Here is a 17,001-nt window from a genome sequence, read left to right as displayed (position 1 = left end):
ATAATATCCGTTGAATTGAGCAACAATTGCACAATTTACACGATTTCGCAACGGTTTTTCTGCTTTTTGAATCAATCAGCTGATTGGGACAGTGCACAGACATACGTTACGCTGTCTAGAAGAGAGCTCAACCCATGCGCATAAACGTAACTGCTCGCGAGCGATGACAGCTAAACCAAAATACAATGTGCAACAAAGACAGCACCAACACTCCCCACAACCCCACAGGAAAGAAAGAGACAGACTAACAAGTCGGCTAGCAAGAAAAAAGCTAACAACTCTGTCTGTCCCTGTGCCTGGCCGCTAGCAGGACTTCCCTCCCGTCAATCCCTTAATATCTTTATTATCACCGTAATTAGCGCATTTGTGCGGTGGTGCTGCTGTTTGCTCTGATAGTGGATTGCGCCAGACGAGCACCACACCTATCAGTCGGCTTTAGTTGTGCAATATCCGTGGACGGACGTGCCGCAAGTTAGATGATTTGCTAAGGAGGCAAGCGAGCGAGCGAGCGAGTGAGTGTGTGTGGGCCCACCAAACTCCTAAACTAAGGTGACCGGCGGTCACCGAGGAGAAGACAGACCATGGCCAAGAGTAGAAACTTTGTGTTTGTGCTGGTGTGGTTCGCCCTGCTGATCAGTGCCGGCATACATCTCTTCTCCAAGGGGTTCCTGCTGACCCGGGTCGCCCAGACGAACGAGAGCAGCTGCATCAACTACGACCAGTATCGGTGCGAAAGTGATGGCAAAAATGGTTCCACCCAGAAGGTAACCCACTGCACCCGTTGCTCTTAGCAGTTCCATTTCGCTAATTCCTGTTTTCCCCTGTTTTCACACACAGAGTGAATGTGCCGGTGCGGAGAAGGCGTCCTCGATACTGCGTGACGTCGACATTGCGGCCGGCATTTGCTTTCCACCGAAGGCACGCGTCATCCTGCTCGTAATCGACGCGCTGCGGTACGACTTTGGCCTGTACAATCCGGACAATCCGCAGCCGGCACCGTACGAAAACAAGCTTCCGATCATGACGGAGCTGCTGCGAAAGCATCCGGATCATAGCAGGCGGTTGAAGTTCGTGGCCGATCCACCGACCACCACAATGCAGCGGCTGAAGGGCATCACGACCGGCAGTTTGCCCACCTTCATCGACATTGGCTCCAACTTTGCGTCGCCCGAAATCAACGAGGACAATCTGATCGATCAGGTGGTGCGTGCGAATCGCACCAGTGTGTTCCTGGGGGACAGTACGTGGACGGAGCTGTTCCCGCACCGGTTTACCCGGGAGTACGCTTACCCGAGCTTTAACATCTACGATCTCGACACGGTGGACAGTGCGATCGAGCGGCAGTTGCCGCGGGAGATGGCCCGCGGGGATTGGGATCTGATTGTGGCTCACTTTCTCGGCGTTGATCATTGCGGGCATCGGTACGGGCCGGTGCACGATGAGATGGGGAGAAAGTTGGGCGAAATGAACGACGTCATCCGGAACATTACCGAGCAGATGGCGGACGGTACGACGCTGCTCGTGATCGGTGACCACGGTATGACGCAAACCGGTGACCATGGCGGTGAGACGGAGAATGAGGTGGAATCGCTGCTGTTCGCTTACTCGAAGGGAAGTCCACTGCTGCCGCGGGCGTACGATGGACACGCGGACACGATGCAACAGATCGATCTCGTGCCGACGCTTGCCACCCTGCTGGGCGTACCGGTGCCGTACTCGAACCTCGGACAGATCATGTTCCAGCTGCTGCCCGACAAGCGCGTTGACAGCTTCCTGCGCTACCAGCTGGCACTGGTGCATCTGTGGCAGAACGCGCGTCAAGTGCAGAACTACTACCAACAGTACGGTGAACCACGCCCGATCGCCGACGCAACCGACCCGCTCGAACCGGACCAGGAGCAGGAGCTGGACGACGCGGAAAACCTGTTCCTTATGCTAACGCAGCGCGTTAACAGCGTCTACACGGAGGCCGCCTTCCAGAGCTTCTCGGGCGATTTGCGTCACTATTTGCGCGGCATTCTGGACGGTTACCGGCGCATCTGGGTCAAGTTCGATCCGCAACTCATCTCGCACGGACTGCTCATCACCTTTCTCGGTTGTTTCTCAATGGCGATCCTAATTGTGCATTCATCCGCGCACCAACTGGTGGCCATGTTTACCGAGGGCAACAACAGCTCGTACGCCTTTCTGCTGGTGGTGTTTGCCGCTCAAACCGGGTACGCTTGCCATGAGCTTTTTGGGCTGAGTTCGGCCCAGCACGGCGTCATCATGTTCGGATCGGTATCAAGCGTACTGCTACTAGCCCTGCTTGCCATACGCCACTGGGCGTCCATCTCGGAGAACATGGCGAGTTGGAAACGGTCCTCCAACCTACTGACGCGCGTCTCGTTCGTCTTCACCACGTGCGTTTTCTTCGCCAACAGCTTCATCGTGCAGGAGCAGAAAATCCTTTCGTACGTGCTGATGGGCTTCTTCTTGACCGCGCTCTACCAACTGCACCGCCTAGGCGGACGGTTCGCCCTCCCCCGTATGCGCTGGGCGGCGGTGCGTAAATCAACGCTTGCGAAGCTGGTTGCGCTTACCCTGTTCGCGCTGGTGATGATACGCCTGTCCGGCGGGTACTTCCGCTGCCGGGAGGAGCAAGCGAACTGTACGGATCATCTCGTGAAAGCCCCGAGCACAACCTCACCCACGGAAGGGCAACGAAGGCGTGGAACGAGCGCCGACATCGGGCTACTGCCATGCGTTGCCCTCGTCCTGTACATCGTTTGCAGCCGCATGTACCTGAAAGCGTGCGGCAATCTGACCGGCACGAGCGTGAACGTGCTGCTGGCCCGGTACGGCCCAACCGTGGCCGTCGTGTGCACCTGTGCGCATTTTACCGTGTCGAAAACGGGCGTCCAAAATGGTGTGCCGCAGCTGCACGTCGACGCGCTGGCTTGGGTCGTGTACGCGCTGTTGCTGGTGCAGGTGGGTGTGCTGGTTGGCTCGCCCCTCCTTCTGTACGTCCTGCCCAAGCGCACCGACGTGCTGAACGTCCTGTACGGCGGTGAGCGGAGCAACCTGGCGCCCGAAATCTATCGTCAGCTGAAGGAAAACTTTCGCGGTCGGTCGGGCAACGATGTCAGCCCGGCGGATATACCGATCGTGTGCGGTCTTGGGACGGTCTATTCGTCCGTGTTCGTTGCTGCCGGCGCACTGCTCACCATCACGCTGGCGCTGCTGCTCGGCTCCCACGGCACGATGGGACTAATCATCGTGAACTGCGTGGCCGTTGCGTACGGCATTATCGCTTCCATCCTGCAGTACGAACAGTCGCACACCAGTTTGGCCGGATGCATTCAACCCACCTTCCCGACGCTCCTCACCTGGGTCATACTGCAGCAGTACGGGTTCTTTGCGACCGCTCACCAGCCCACCCTGTCGCAGATCGACTGGAATGCGGCGTTCGTGGGTCGGACGTACCACTTCGACGGCAGTAACCTCCTGTCCGGTACGCTCGTCCTGCTCAACACGTTCTCCGTGACGTTTCTGCTGTCGGTGCTGTTTCCGCTGCTCGTGTTTGTGCCTTTCTGTGTGTACACCATGTGGCCAACGTTGGCACAGCGACCAGTCACCAGCGCTCCCAGGACACCGCTGGGAGCGCCGAACACTTCGACCACGACGCCGCCCGTTCGCGGCGGAAAGGGCGAGACGAGCAATACGCTGAGGAAAACGACGGCCGACGGTGGCAGTGTCGAGTATCGGAGCGTTACCGTGCACAAGGCGGAAGAGACGGGCGAAGTGTCGGCGGCCGATTTTGACATCACCAAGGGGGAGCTGAATCTGTACGAGAATGAGAAGCTGTTCATCGGTACCGTGTTCAAGACGGGCTGTCAGTTGATTCTGCTGCAGTCGCTGAGGGTAAGTTGCTTAAAGAACCCCTAAAAGGAGAGCTAATTAACACACCCTTCTTCTCGTTCTTTTCCGTAGATATTCTGTGCCATGTTTGCCTGCACGCTGCACTGTCGCCATCTGATGGTGTGGAAGATCTTTGCCCCCCGGTTCATCTACGAAGGTATCGCCAGCTACGTCATGTTTGTTGGGGTAGTGCTGGGCTTCCTGCTGCTGCTACGGGTGCATCGTTCCGTCAGTGGGCTTATAACGGCCATCAACAAGAGCCGATAGGACCGAGGACATGTAGGCAGCGAGGGTAAGTTAGGGTAGCGCCTTTTGCATTTCTTTCCCCTGGAGGTAGGATCTCCTTTCCATCATCCTCCACGACGACCAGCACCACCATCACCTGCTCTAGTCTTGTGTTCAGTATCTCAGCCTTCCGTAATGCTCGTCGCTGTAGTAAGGGAGGACCGGTCCTCGTAATATATGGTATTGTATCTCACTGACCATAACAGGATTTTTTGAGACACCATTGTTAGATAAGGTTTTGTTTTTTTAGTAGAAACTAGTAATGAATTTGACCGACAGTTTGCTGTACTGTGTGGAGTGAAGTTTTCACCCCAGCACGTCCGGCACAATGGAGTTAGTGTTTTTATGTTTTTTTTTTCGTTGTTAACTTTTGCATTTGCACAAATACAGCCTTCGATTGATAGAATTAATTCTAATTGTTCTCGGTGTTTCATTTGGTTGAAATCCGCTCTTCTCTTTCGTAATGATAAATATCACACACTGACAGCTAGAGGGCGCTAGCTGCAGCGGCAAGCGTTTCACGCTTGAGAAGAAACGCTTCATGTGCTTCGGATTCAGGCGGCGCTCTAGCAGCAATCGAACACGACATAAGACACGAACAAACCCATATAATCATATGGAGGTGCACTGTCAGACACAAACAAACAAACAAGACAAACCTCGAGTCGAACATGTCAGTTGATTCTGTCTGTGATGTTCGATACCCACCTGTGCTGTGAGTACCTTGGCTGTCAAACGCTTCACAGCTACAGTAGATAGAATTCAATGCGGGACATTTTCAAGTTTTTTTACGTAGTTTGTCACTTTTTCTTCTTAAAATTGCGTACAAAATATTTAGAATAGCTATCAATAATATTTGCAATGCTTCACAATCAATTATAACATCAAATATACAGGTTTGAAACGTATAAAACTATTACGTGTACACAATGCATGTATATGCACTGTATGTGTTTTGGCATGGACGTTTGTTTACATTTTTCAATAATAAATTTGAATGATTTTTATGTTATTTTTGATATGAATAACTAGTATATTACTTGTTGAATCTTCCCCCTGCAGATGGATGTTCATTTAAACTATGAAAATGCTTCATTTTCGAGTTGATAACATAGGCGTATTACAGTGCATCATGACAGGTCTATAAGACATCGAACAGCTGACAGAGCACCTATCGAACAGAGTCGTGTTTGTTTGTCTCGTTCGATTGGTCCCAGAGCGCCGCCTCAGTTTTTATAAATTTTTAGGAATTATCCCAAAAAGAAGCTGAAATTTAAAAAAAAATACATTTAATACAATATTTTGCAAATAAATCATTTATCGCTGTTAAGTTTAATGACTTTTAAATCTAGATAATTGAATAAAATAATGAAAATAACCGTTTCAATCTCAAAAAAGTCTAGAGGTTAGTCAACAAACATCATGTATTAAGTAAAAAATGTGCATGTTTTATAGAATTTCTGTTTAAAATATAAAAAAAAGGAAACAATCATGGCATAAAAATGGCAATAATAACACTACGTGTAACAGGTAACGAATCTTTTCTCCTCAAAGATTCGTAATAGATTTTTTAAATAACTATTCGTAATAGATTTTTTAAATAATAGTAATACAATAACTGCTCGGTGGTTTTAGTCTACTAAAACAGCGTTTTAAAACACGAAAATAGTTAAAACTGTTGTTTGTCCCATTCCTAAGTTCCGCTCGCATGCTGAGCCTCAAGCCAGCTCATTGTGGCGCAACCTGCCTCTATCATAGACACTGACTGACTGATTTTGGTGTGAAATAACCAACATGAGATAGTATCCACTGGTTTCCGTGGATGTGGAAAATTTCTTTAAAGGTATGTACTTGAACGAGTTGCCGACTGTACCACGAGACTGGCTGATTAGCCGGTCGCTTAGATTAGACGTTTTAAATGCTGTCTGTAGTCCTTGTCAATTGCCAAATCATGAGAAAATACCTCAGTTATGCCTATAATAACACGATACAGGGTTTTCCAGGGGTTCTCATAGTTGTGGGACACTTCCTTGACTCTTTCTAATTGGAAGTGAACTTCATATAATGGAAATTGGACTCTATGGCAACCTTTTTGGACAAACCCCTAGGAAATTCCTATTGGATTTGTCCAACAAGGGTGCTATAGAGTCCAGTTCCCATTACATTAAATTCATTTCACGTTAGAAAGAGTTCATTAAGTGTCCCACAGCTATGAGAACCCTGTAATATGACAGAATACACAAGAATTGCTATGAAACACATGTTTGGACACAGTTCTCAGGGGATAATGATAGTCATTTATATACTAAACTGATCACAACTAAGTATAGTTAACATTTGCTTCGAAAAACCATAAAACTCACAAAATTACCTGTGGCAAAACGTGTTAAACTAATAGAACCGCCCTTGCATTCCAGGTGCTGAAGGAGCATACCAAATATGAAACAATGCAGCACAAACATCGATCGATGCGAGATTCCAATCGCATCATTCCTGGCTACGCCACACTGAACCTATTGTTTTGCTCCTAGAAAAGCCCACTTACTAGATCACCTTCTGGTCCAAAGTCATTAACAGTTAGTCGCGTAGAATTGACCTGCGGTGGTGCACCACGAGTCGTTTCGATTGCCATCGAAGCAAAGCGCATTCCCCATTTCCCTGTTTGTATGCAAAGTACGACGCCGATTGCCTGCGGGATCTGCCATCATCGATATGCATCACGTGCTGCCATCAATTGTGTCAACTAGTTTGCGCACCGCCCCATCAGCACCATCCACCCCGATGGGACCACCAGCTGGAGATGGATGGTGAGCTGCTTGATTGGTGGTGTGATTTTGCGCTTTGCCATTTTTGTGACCAGGCTAGTCAAAAACGATCCATCTTCATCGCTAAATGGCGTGTTCGTTGAGCGGGTGGACATGGTGGACGTGGAGGCCAGGTGTAGCCACCGTTGTAATGGGAGCGACGTGCACGCCCAACAAGATGGTGACGCAGTCGGTCGGTGCAGAAGCGTTGCAATTGCATTAATGTCGCACACGGAGATCACGGTCAGAGTCTAGTGTCACCGTTCGTTCGGTGTGTTATGCCGTATTATAAAAGCGAATCAAATGTAGCCTGATGAGAGATACCAATTTCATGAGTCAACGATTGAAAGATGATTAATTTTTACATTTGCTAACCGGTGCAGGCACAGCAAAAATGTGTACACGGTAAGCTAGATGATTAAGACGTATGAGCAAGAGATCGTGATCGAGATCCGCACAACCCCTCCTCATCGAGTCGCGTACTTACCGGTACCGATCTGATCCGAGTAATGGAGTGTTTAATTATGACGTTGCGGTTCGCCGATGGTGCCGTTTGTCTGCCACACTTGACCTGTCTCCTTCGCTACACCTGGGCCACAGCTTTTGACATCGGCCTGTCAGTGGGAAGAAGCGTCTCCATTAGTGTTAAGTGGCGCTAGACACGGGGCAGCCGCCTGTATTGCTCGCTAGCAGCTTTCGAGGAGAAAAGAAAAACACTCTTGCGCGTTTGTTTACCACACTTGATCGATTTGATGCTTTCATCACGCATACGCTTGAACGCAGAAAGGTGAACAATGATTAATGGCAGGGTTAGAGTGTGGTAATTTAAATGCTGTGAACATTTTCGTGTCAGTAGATAGAATTCTTGGAGCTGTTACACAATGCATATTTCAAAGAAATCAGATTACTTTTATCATTTATATCATTAACCATCCATTTAAAAAAGGAAAAGGGTAAAGATGAAAATACAACAAGGTGGGAAAAGGACTATGGAGGAAAGGAAGAGATGTGGTTTGGAAGCCGTGAACGAAAACAAGATACAGATAAGTTATAGTCCAACAAGTGGTACGAATCGTTGACAGCCGATAATGCCCTTAAAAATGGGCCATTGGCACCATAGCGAGTATGTCGGGATGGGACATACATATCTAGGGTCGATCGAGTGGATCGATACATAACGAGTAGATCGATAGATCTTCCTCCTGATTTAGATGATCTCCTGTTAGGCATCATCCATCAATTACGTAAAGCTTATTGGTGAAGGGGGAGGCAGGGTAAAAAAATGAGTTTCGTAATTAATGGATGACTCTTTATGAAACATTACCGGAAGTGAAGTTCTGAGCTTGATTCTGAACCTATAGCGATCTTGAATAGGATCCCGAACCCAAATAGGTCCTGAAACTAATTCCTAACATATACCATACCAGGAGCTGATCCCCAACCAACTGATACCGGTTCTAAAACTGACCCTGATCCCTAACCAGTTCAAGAGCTTATCCTGAACCAACATCATTTATCCTGAAACGGATCTAGAACTCATATTGTTTCTGGAATTTATACTGCACCAATACTGGTCCTGATCCTGAATCCTTACAGGTCCTAGAACATATCCTTACTTCATACTGATCCTTGAACTGATCCCAAATCCGTACTGATTCTTGATATGGTCCTAAACCCATACGAGTCCTCGAACTGATCTTTAACTGATATCAGTTCTGAAGGTGATGCTGAATCCATATAAGTCCTGGAACTAATCTGTAATTCATACCCAAATTGGAATTTACCCCCAACCTGTACTGTTGCTAGAACTGATACTGAACTCACACCGGAGACTCATACTGGAGCGGGTTACCCATACCATTTCTGGAACTGATCCAGAACTCATACAAGTATTGTAACTATCCCTGAACATATACAGGTACTTAAGACAGATGTGAATCCTTTCTTATTCCTGGAACTGATCCCCAACCTATATCGTTTTTACAATTGAACGCTCATCCCTATAAAGAATTCATCTTTCATCTATACAGCTCCTGGACCATATCTTGACTTCATACTGATTGTTAATTATTATTAACGACCGATTCGATCGCAAGGTGTTGTTCCCAGTAATTATCGATAGAGGGCGACACGGCCCGCGTATAGTGTGGTCAACGTTCAACGCTGATCGGGCCGAGTATTCCCGAACGCTTACGATCGGAGCTGCAGGAGAGAACAAAGTTCATTCATTCTCCTAACCCCGAGACAAGCGACGGATTTTTAGCTTCGCAAATAAAAATATCGATGCTTAAAAAACGCTTGATTTGATAAAAACAATTTACTTGGGCTGAAAGAAAGAATCCTGTTGCAGTTCGCAACACTGATCCTCAAACTACTCCCAAACCAGCGCTTGAAATGTTCCTTAACCCATACTAGTCTTAAAACTGATTCTGAACCGAAGCAGATGCTGGAACTGATACTGCACTTCTTGTAATTAGATAACTATATCTGGATCTATTTCTGTCAAGGAACGATTGTCCGCGTTGGACGTTTACGCCAAATAGAAAAAAAAACGTCAGAAGGACATTCTTGATACAGTTTAAACTGATACTAACTAAACTAAAGCAAACGGTACTGATTAAACAACAATACAGTAATCACAAATACACATCCTTTTAGCTAAATTCGTTCCAATTCTCTAAACAGAACACAATGTATGGTTGTACAATTGCACACATTGCTCCTCGTCTATTTGCTTTCCCTACACGCTCCCTCTTCGTCCTGAACCGCGAACCGAATCAAATCAATCGACTCTATTCACCCCACCACCCACCAGCGTATCGTCACGCAGGAACATCTTGTTTTTGTTTCACGGCCAACGGAATTCCACCATCGGCCAAAGGGGTAGTAACCGGAAACAGAACCCCTAGCGATCAACAGTGCCAGTAACGCACAGAGTTTTGCGCTGTCAAAATACGATGCGTAAATAAACACAACCACAACGCAACTATTGAGAAGAACACGGCACGCACGCACGCATGCACTCTGATAAATTGTTTCGTTTCATACACCAACACCACATCCCTAACAACCCGCACCGGCCATTGCCAGTAGTGGTACATTGTGCGAAAGGCAATAAATTCTAACCCAATTCCGCTGACAGAATATCGTTGGTCTGTTGCCATTGGGGGGAGAAAAAAAAACCCACCCGTAACGCCACGTGGCTGGCTGCCCTGGCTGGCTCAAATCACGCCCCTGTCAAAGCTGCTGCCTCGATGGCAATCTTTTGATAAATGGTCACACACACACACGCACAGTCATCATACACAGTCGCAAGGGAAGGGAAAGTTCTTGTTCTTTTTCCGAAGATGATCACACACCATCATGTGGCGGACTTTACCGCTTTGCTGTTGTTTGCTTGGCGACGTTTGCGCAATATTCGCTCACAGCCACGTGGTGGAGCAACAAATTGATTGATTATCAGTACCCATCGGAAGCCCAAGAAGGGGAAAAGATGGAGGGGAAATAGGGTACGTTTTTGCCCTCGTGAAAGTACCGTTCTAACTGCCGATGGTACGAATGAAGATCGGAATGTCGTCTCTCGAGAGCCAACATCTGGGCGTTGTTAGGAACCCTTCCTCGAGTTGCCTGTTTTCGCGTTCGTGGGGTCCGGGGTATGCAGTGCATTCACTTCGTTTTTTTTTGCAAATGTGGCATTCATATGTCTCACAGAATGCTGCTTTCACCAGACACACACACACGCATGCCAGAAAAAGGGCAAAAAGAAAGAAAACGAAGCGAGCGAGCGCACGCACGCACTAGAAAACGATTGCAAATCGGGTTCGCGCACCGAAGAACGCACAAACGGAAGAATTCAAGGAGGTTGGTTGCGCACACACATGTGTGTGTTGGCTGGGTGGTGTGGCGCGGGTCTGTTTACGTTGGCCCTGATGGGCAGGGAAGGAGGGCGACCGTTTCGCGCATGGTAGAAGAAGCGTTATTAATGAACTGTGAGCAGCAGCGAAAATGGCACATAATGTTGGCCGAAGTCGACAGCCGAATGGCTTCCGTGCATCGCCGGTTCAATTACAAAGGTGCTAATGTTTATTCAATGCGTGCGAAATGGGTCGATTGAGAGTGATAGAAGGAGGTTTATTTTTGGTGTTTTTTTAAAGAAAATGCCGCCTTATAACACCGCTCTAATCGGGTTTATGTTGTATGTTTTGTTAAATTATTAACTACGGTTAATAATTATTAACTGAAATATTATCACTTTGCATTCATTGCCTCTTAAACATGTGTTTTTTTTACTAGCATTTTGACTACAGTCTTTCCCCGAGTTACGCGAATAATGCGTTCCGGAGACATTCGCGTAACTCGGATTTTCGCGTAAGTCGAATATCACATGTTACAGCAAAAATATACTTTATTTATCATAATTTTTTATTGAATTTAGTTCATTTATGTAATTTAATACTTATTTGATGCAATTGGTGTAGAAAATTTAGTTATTTATCGGTAATTATTTTTCATTTGACAATTGATGGAGAAAATTGTACTGATTTGACATCTGAACTGTCAAAAATAAAAATTCGCGTAACTCGAATTCGCGTAACTCGAGTGTCGCGTAACTCGGGGAAAGACTGTATTTTAAACCATCCAAAAAGTACTATAAATCAAGATGATACCAAAAAAAGCCAAAACATATTAAATTGCGATAAAAGACTCGCTCAATTCAACAAATTGTCCAAACGTTATCCACCAGTTGCTCGCACATCGTAATGGGGACCCATCGGGGCTCAAATTATAACCTCATTATTCCATTGCAAGAATGCAATATAAATGACATTTTTCTCTTTTTTATACTTGAGTAGCCAGAAGCATCCCGACTGATCGAACTTCGTGAAATGCTCCCTGTTCTTCGGATACGGTCAAAATCCACGAAAAAGTATCCTCATGTTGGGTAATTCGCTTTTTGTTTTGACAGGTGTGATGATTTTTGAGGTCAAATTGAAAAAGCACATAGAATGAGCGGAGGCCAAAGCTGATATATATCCGGTAGAATGGTGCAAAAGTATTACGGTAAGATCCAACACTGGCCTTCAATGTCTGTCAGTTGAGTTTGAGGTTGGCTTTGGCTAGTTGACGGTGCTTGGTGAGAAACATTGTGAAGCTATGCCTCTTTAGACGCCACCGTGTATGTCAGGTTTAGCTTGCTCCCAATAGTTCCGGTGGACAAAACTGAGTCACAATTGGACATCAGCACAGTGATGCATTTTCGTAGAACTCGCAGAGATATGATAAAGATTATGTGCACGATCGTGCGAGACATCTTTGCATTTTTGCTGTTGACATTGGAGGTACTGCCTGCTAATGTCTATTACAGGGTTTCCCACGATTTATTGGTAAGTTCCCATGATTTTTTGGTGCGTTCCCACGATTTTTTGATCGTATCCCATAGATTTTTGGTTCGTTCCCATAATTTATTGGTATTTTCCGATTGGATATCAATACAATTGGACCAAAAAATTCTGGAAAATGGCCAAAAAATCGTGGGAACGCACCAAAAAAAAATTGGAACCCACCAAAAATTGATGGGAACCAACCAATAAATCGTAGGAAACCCTGTATATAGTCTATTAAATTCACCGCTCGTTATTAGTAGTTCTCTCAATTAACATCACAACTTTAAAATTATCTACTATTTTCATGATAGAGAAAATTCGAAACACAAGTGTGTCTTTTTGAATCTAGAGAAACTGAAATGATTTTTTGCTGTATGGTCCTACGCATATATGAAGGATGTGCGTTTCTACTATCTACTAGCTTATGCGACTTCCTTTGAGAAACTATGATTCATGGTCTGATTTCCAAATTAGAATGATTTTACCCAGAGCCATTGGGAAAAATAATAGTAACAACCAGCGTTAAGTGTTCAAGTCTATAGAACACCCAGCGTGTAAATAGCTTGTAGAAGTCTCATAGAAGTATCTCCAAATTCTCACGATTCTCAAATGTTTGTCTCAACATAGTATTTTTGAACCCTGAGCCAGAACAATCAGTTCAACTTCTGGGATGCAATAAATTGCGCATAGCAAGAGTCTACGCACCAAAATTAATTACGTTAATAATAAAAACTGACTGTCAGTTTTGCGCCGAACAACATAAAATGGTTAAGTAAACATACTACTACACAACTAACCACTGCCCCACGAATAGACCACCGGTTTGTTTTCGCCGACCATTTGTAACCATTTTCCATACGGCAGCATTCAAAACATTCCCTCCACTTTTACGGCTTATCATATTCGTCGGCATCTAAATGTTGCGTTTTGCGCAAATGCATCCCCCCACCCCATGTGGCGTATAATGAGCGCTCCCCCGTTTGATGCCATTACGTAATGCCTCCCTGAAGTCGATGGGAAGTGGTGAAGACAGAAGAAGACGTCCGCGAAATGCACCGGGAACGCATTAAACGTCGCAGAACATTTTGATGTTTACGTACTGTTTGTTTTTAATTTTATTTCATCTTCTCCACTACCTCACGGCTGTGTGTGTGTGTGTGTGTGTGTTTGTGGCAAAAAGGTTAGCAAAATCGCGCTGATCCAATCCACAGGCCCACAGGGTGACCGTTTGACGACGACGAGGACGACTGAACAGACATCGTGTCGTGTCGTGTCATTTCACGCACAGTGACGGATAGACGGATGGTTGGATGATAGGAACGTGGGGGCCAGCTGGTGGACATTGAACGGGGTGCGGATTCGCGAACGCCATGGAACTGCGCTTAACGTCCTCGTCGTCGTCGTGCGTTTGCGGGCCGAGTGGTGGGAAGGGTTGTGCTAAAAAATGCATGAAAATAGAACGGAACATGCCACGGCGTTCTTTGACACGGTATGAGAGGCCCCCCAGGCCAGAATCAACCGGTGGTTTCTTTTTTTTTCTTCTTCTTCTTCTTTGGGGGAACGTCGACCCCTGAAACGGTGGAATTGGTAGCATGAATCGTGTTTCGTTCTTATTTTAATTTCCTTCCTTAAACCATCCACGAAATCCACGGACGGGCTTTTGGCTCTTACAACCGTTGACTCATCATATGCCGCCCAGTTGGTTGATTAGTCAGTCAGACACACCGTCAGACACACCGTCATGGCCGTACTTTCGCCGTCACAACCAACGTTTGCCACCGGCGAAATCGGGGCAAGCCAAAACCGTCCAGCTTAAATATTCACCGCTCGGTCGTGAATCAGCAGCAGCCAAAGCTTCGAATCCAATCCAATTTGGATACACGCGCTGTCTGCGGACCGAACGTGCTGGGAAGCGAAAATCAAGACTAAATGAGCGTTCATTTAAAAACACAGTTTTTCGGTGGGCCACGAACCGAGGGCGGACACGCGTTGATGAACTTTAAAAACAATTATTCGCACATTGCCCGCTGGTGGTGGGGAGAGGTAGCTATCGGACCACACCAGAATGATTGATAAGTTTGTATTTTTCGGGGAGTTTGAAAACTGTATTGCAAATGCAGATGCTGCAAACGAAGTGGCACAAAACATTGTGTTAAAATTATGTTTTGCTCTGTGCGAAACAACTGGAAGCTGGAAGGTCGAATGATCTGGATATGTTTACGATGCGATGGGCATGTTTCTTTCACGCTTTACGCTAACGTTTGCATGTCTGTACGTGATCGCATGGTAAATTGGTGTTGGAAGCAGATTTATGTTGAGCATTCGCCTAACAGCGGCATAGTAAGGACCTAAAATTACAACAAACTTCAAAATGTTCGGAAAGAAGATAATTTAACCATGACGAGAAGCACGATTCAACGGTTTCAATCGAATGGAAATTATCATCTTTACACATTCAGCTCATAAAACTATCATTTATGAAAGTATGAGACACTGACATTAAATCTAACAAACTAAGGTCAAAAGTCTTAAAGGAAGTAAGTTTCAAACAGCATATTGACAATAATTCTCCATGAATACATCAAAAACACGATATTCGTTGACGATGCTATCGATTTGCTCGGTAAATCCTGTATCGAATTTAAGAATAGAGGATTAATCAGGATTAATTGGTATTTTTTATCATCTTCAAACAGTTCAGAGATATTCAGCTAGGCGCAAGACCGTCGACAATTTCAGACACAAGAGCTGCAGCAACACGAGGTAGAGCAAGGCCGCAAAGTAAGAGATATTTAGTATGAAGCAAAAGATCCAAAAATACACAAAAGTACACCAAAAACAACTTGAGAGTTAACAGTTCAGTTACTCTATAAATTCCTCAAATTACTGTCACAAAAGTGGACCAAAAGAGCAATAAAACTTTGGCTCTTACGCTGTAGACTTTTTTAATTTATTTTATTTATTAATTCATTGGGATCTTAAGGATCCTGCATGAATGTGCCAACATATCCTACTTAAGGACTATATTATCATTATTAATCAGGAAGATGTGTATGAGGTGTGAGATGCGCAGATATACAAAACAATTCGTTTTTGCAGGAAGTTGAAGTCAAATAAATGGTAGTTATTAGTGAAATTATGACACCTAGCTGATATTGATAGGGTAAAAATGACTTCTGTGATGACGGATGGTAATATATTAACGCGTACGTTGATTCCTAGTTGGAGCGTTCAAGTTCATCGTATGAAGTAGTGTTGGTACTTGAATATTTTGTAGGTTTCTATCTACAACGTTTACCTAACGGTCTAACCTAATTCTACCAAGATGCAAGAGCTATAACCAAAGCCTACAGCCGGATATTGTGGACCATTTTGCCCCTTTGTTTTCATGTGTTTTGACATTTCATGTAAGACCATTTTGCCCCATAGCAAGACTATTTTACCCATACATTTTCATAACTTTTGACTTTGATTTTTAAAATTCGTTTAAAACGAATATATATTTGTTATGATTGCGTAAACTTCTGATTGTTTTTCATGAAAAAGATGTTGAAGTATCGATTGCCGACAAAATAACATTGTAAAGGAGTTTAACCACTACGATACAGACCAAAATCCTTTACAGGTCCATTTTGCCCCGCTTTCCGCTACTTAGTCGCTTTTCTTTCGATAGTTTCGATTCCATTACTACTCTATTCGGTGAAATGTTCACTACCTATACATCGGCATTAAAGAACTAGTGTAGGGTATGTATAACCCTAAAAACTATTTTTGCATAATTTTTTTAGTTATTTAGCAAATTTTAGCGAATTTTAAATCAAATCTGTATGTAAAAGAGATCTTCCATCACAACATGTTAAAATGTGCCAATTTGCACATTTGCCTTTCCAGTAGTGATGGGTAATCCGGAGCGGAGTCATGGATCAACTCCGACTCCGGTGCGCATAATATGACTCCGGCTCCGGATCATAACTGAATTCGACTCCGGATCAGTCCGGATCAGTCCGGATCAGTCCGGATCACTCCGGATCAGTCCGGATCAGTCCGGATCAGTCCGGATCAGTCCGGTTTACTCCGGATCACTCCGGATCACTCCGGATCACTCCGGATCACTCCGGATCACTCCGGATCACTCCGGATCACTCCGGATCACTCCGGATCACTCCGGATCACTCCGGATCAGTTTTCGTATATTCGATGTACGACTTGAAAGTCAATGAACTCATCAAGAATTGTCTAAACGATAATTCCGGAGTGATCCGGAGTGATCCGGAGTGATCCGGAGTGATCCGGAGTGATCCGGAGTGATCCGGAGTAATCCGGACTGATCCGGACTGATCCGGACTGATCCGGACTGATCCGGACTGATTCGGACTCGGAGTCGATGAGTCCGAGGGTTTTGGCGAACGCACCCCCCCCCCCCCCCCCGCTAAACAGTCCGGAGCAACTCCGAGTCCGACTCCGAGGGGTGCCGGAGTTGGATCAATCCGACTCCGGAAAAAAATTGTATTTACCCATCACTACTTTCCAGTTACAATTCACCAGAAAGTGCATGTTTAACAACAAAATGCACTACTATTGGCAAAATCACTCCATATACCGCGTAAACCTGTTCTAATAATACTAAA

General features: G+C 45.6%; 1 protein-coding gene across 1 annotated transcript; it reads left to right on the top strand.

The window, feature by feature from the left end:
• Nucleotides 1-232: 232 nt before the first annotated feature.
• Nucleotides 233-4,595, top strand: LOC1276923 (GPI ethanolamine phosphate transferase 3). Its single transcript, XM_061651450.1, has 3 exons — nucleotides 233-764; nucleotides 838-3,903; nucleotides 3,973-4,595. Exons 1-3 carry the CDS (start codon nucleotides 582-584, stop codon nucleotides 4,165-4,167), a joined length of 3,444 nt encoding a protein of 1,147 aa, XP_061507434.1. The 5' UTR covers nucleotides 233-581; the 3' UTR covers nucleotides 4,168-4,595.
• The last annotated feature ends 12,406 nt before the right edge of the window (nucleotides 4,596-17,001 follow it).

The sequence above is a fragment of the Anopheles gambiae genome, chromosome 2, assembly GCF_943734735.2.
Source record: "Anopheles gambiae chromosome 2, idAnoGambNW_F1_1, whole genome shotgun sequence".
In the NCBI taxonomy this organism is placed as follows: Eukaryota; Metazoa; Arthropoda; class Insecta; order Diptera; family Culicidae; genus Anopheles; species Anopheles gambiae.
This window is presented reverse-complemented; position numbering and strand designations above follow the sequence as displayed.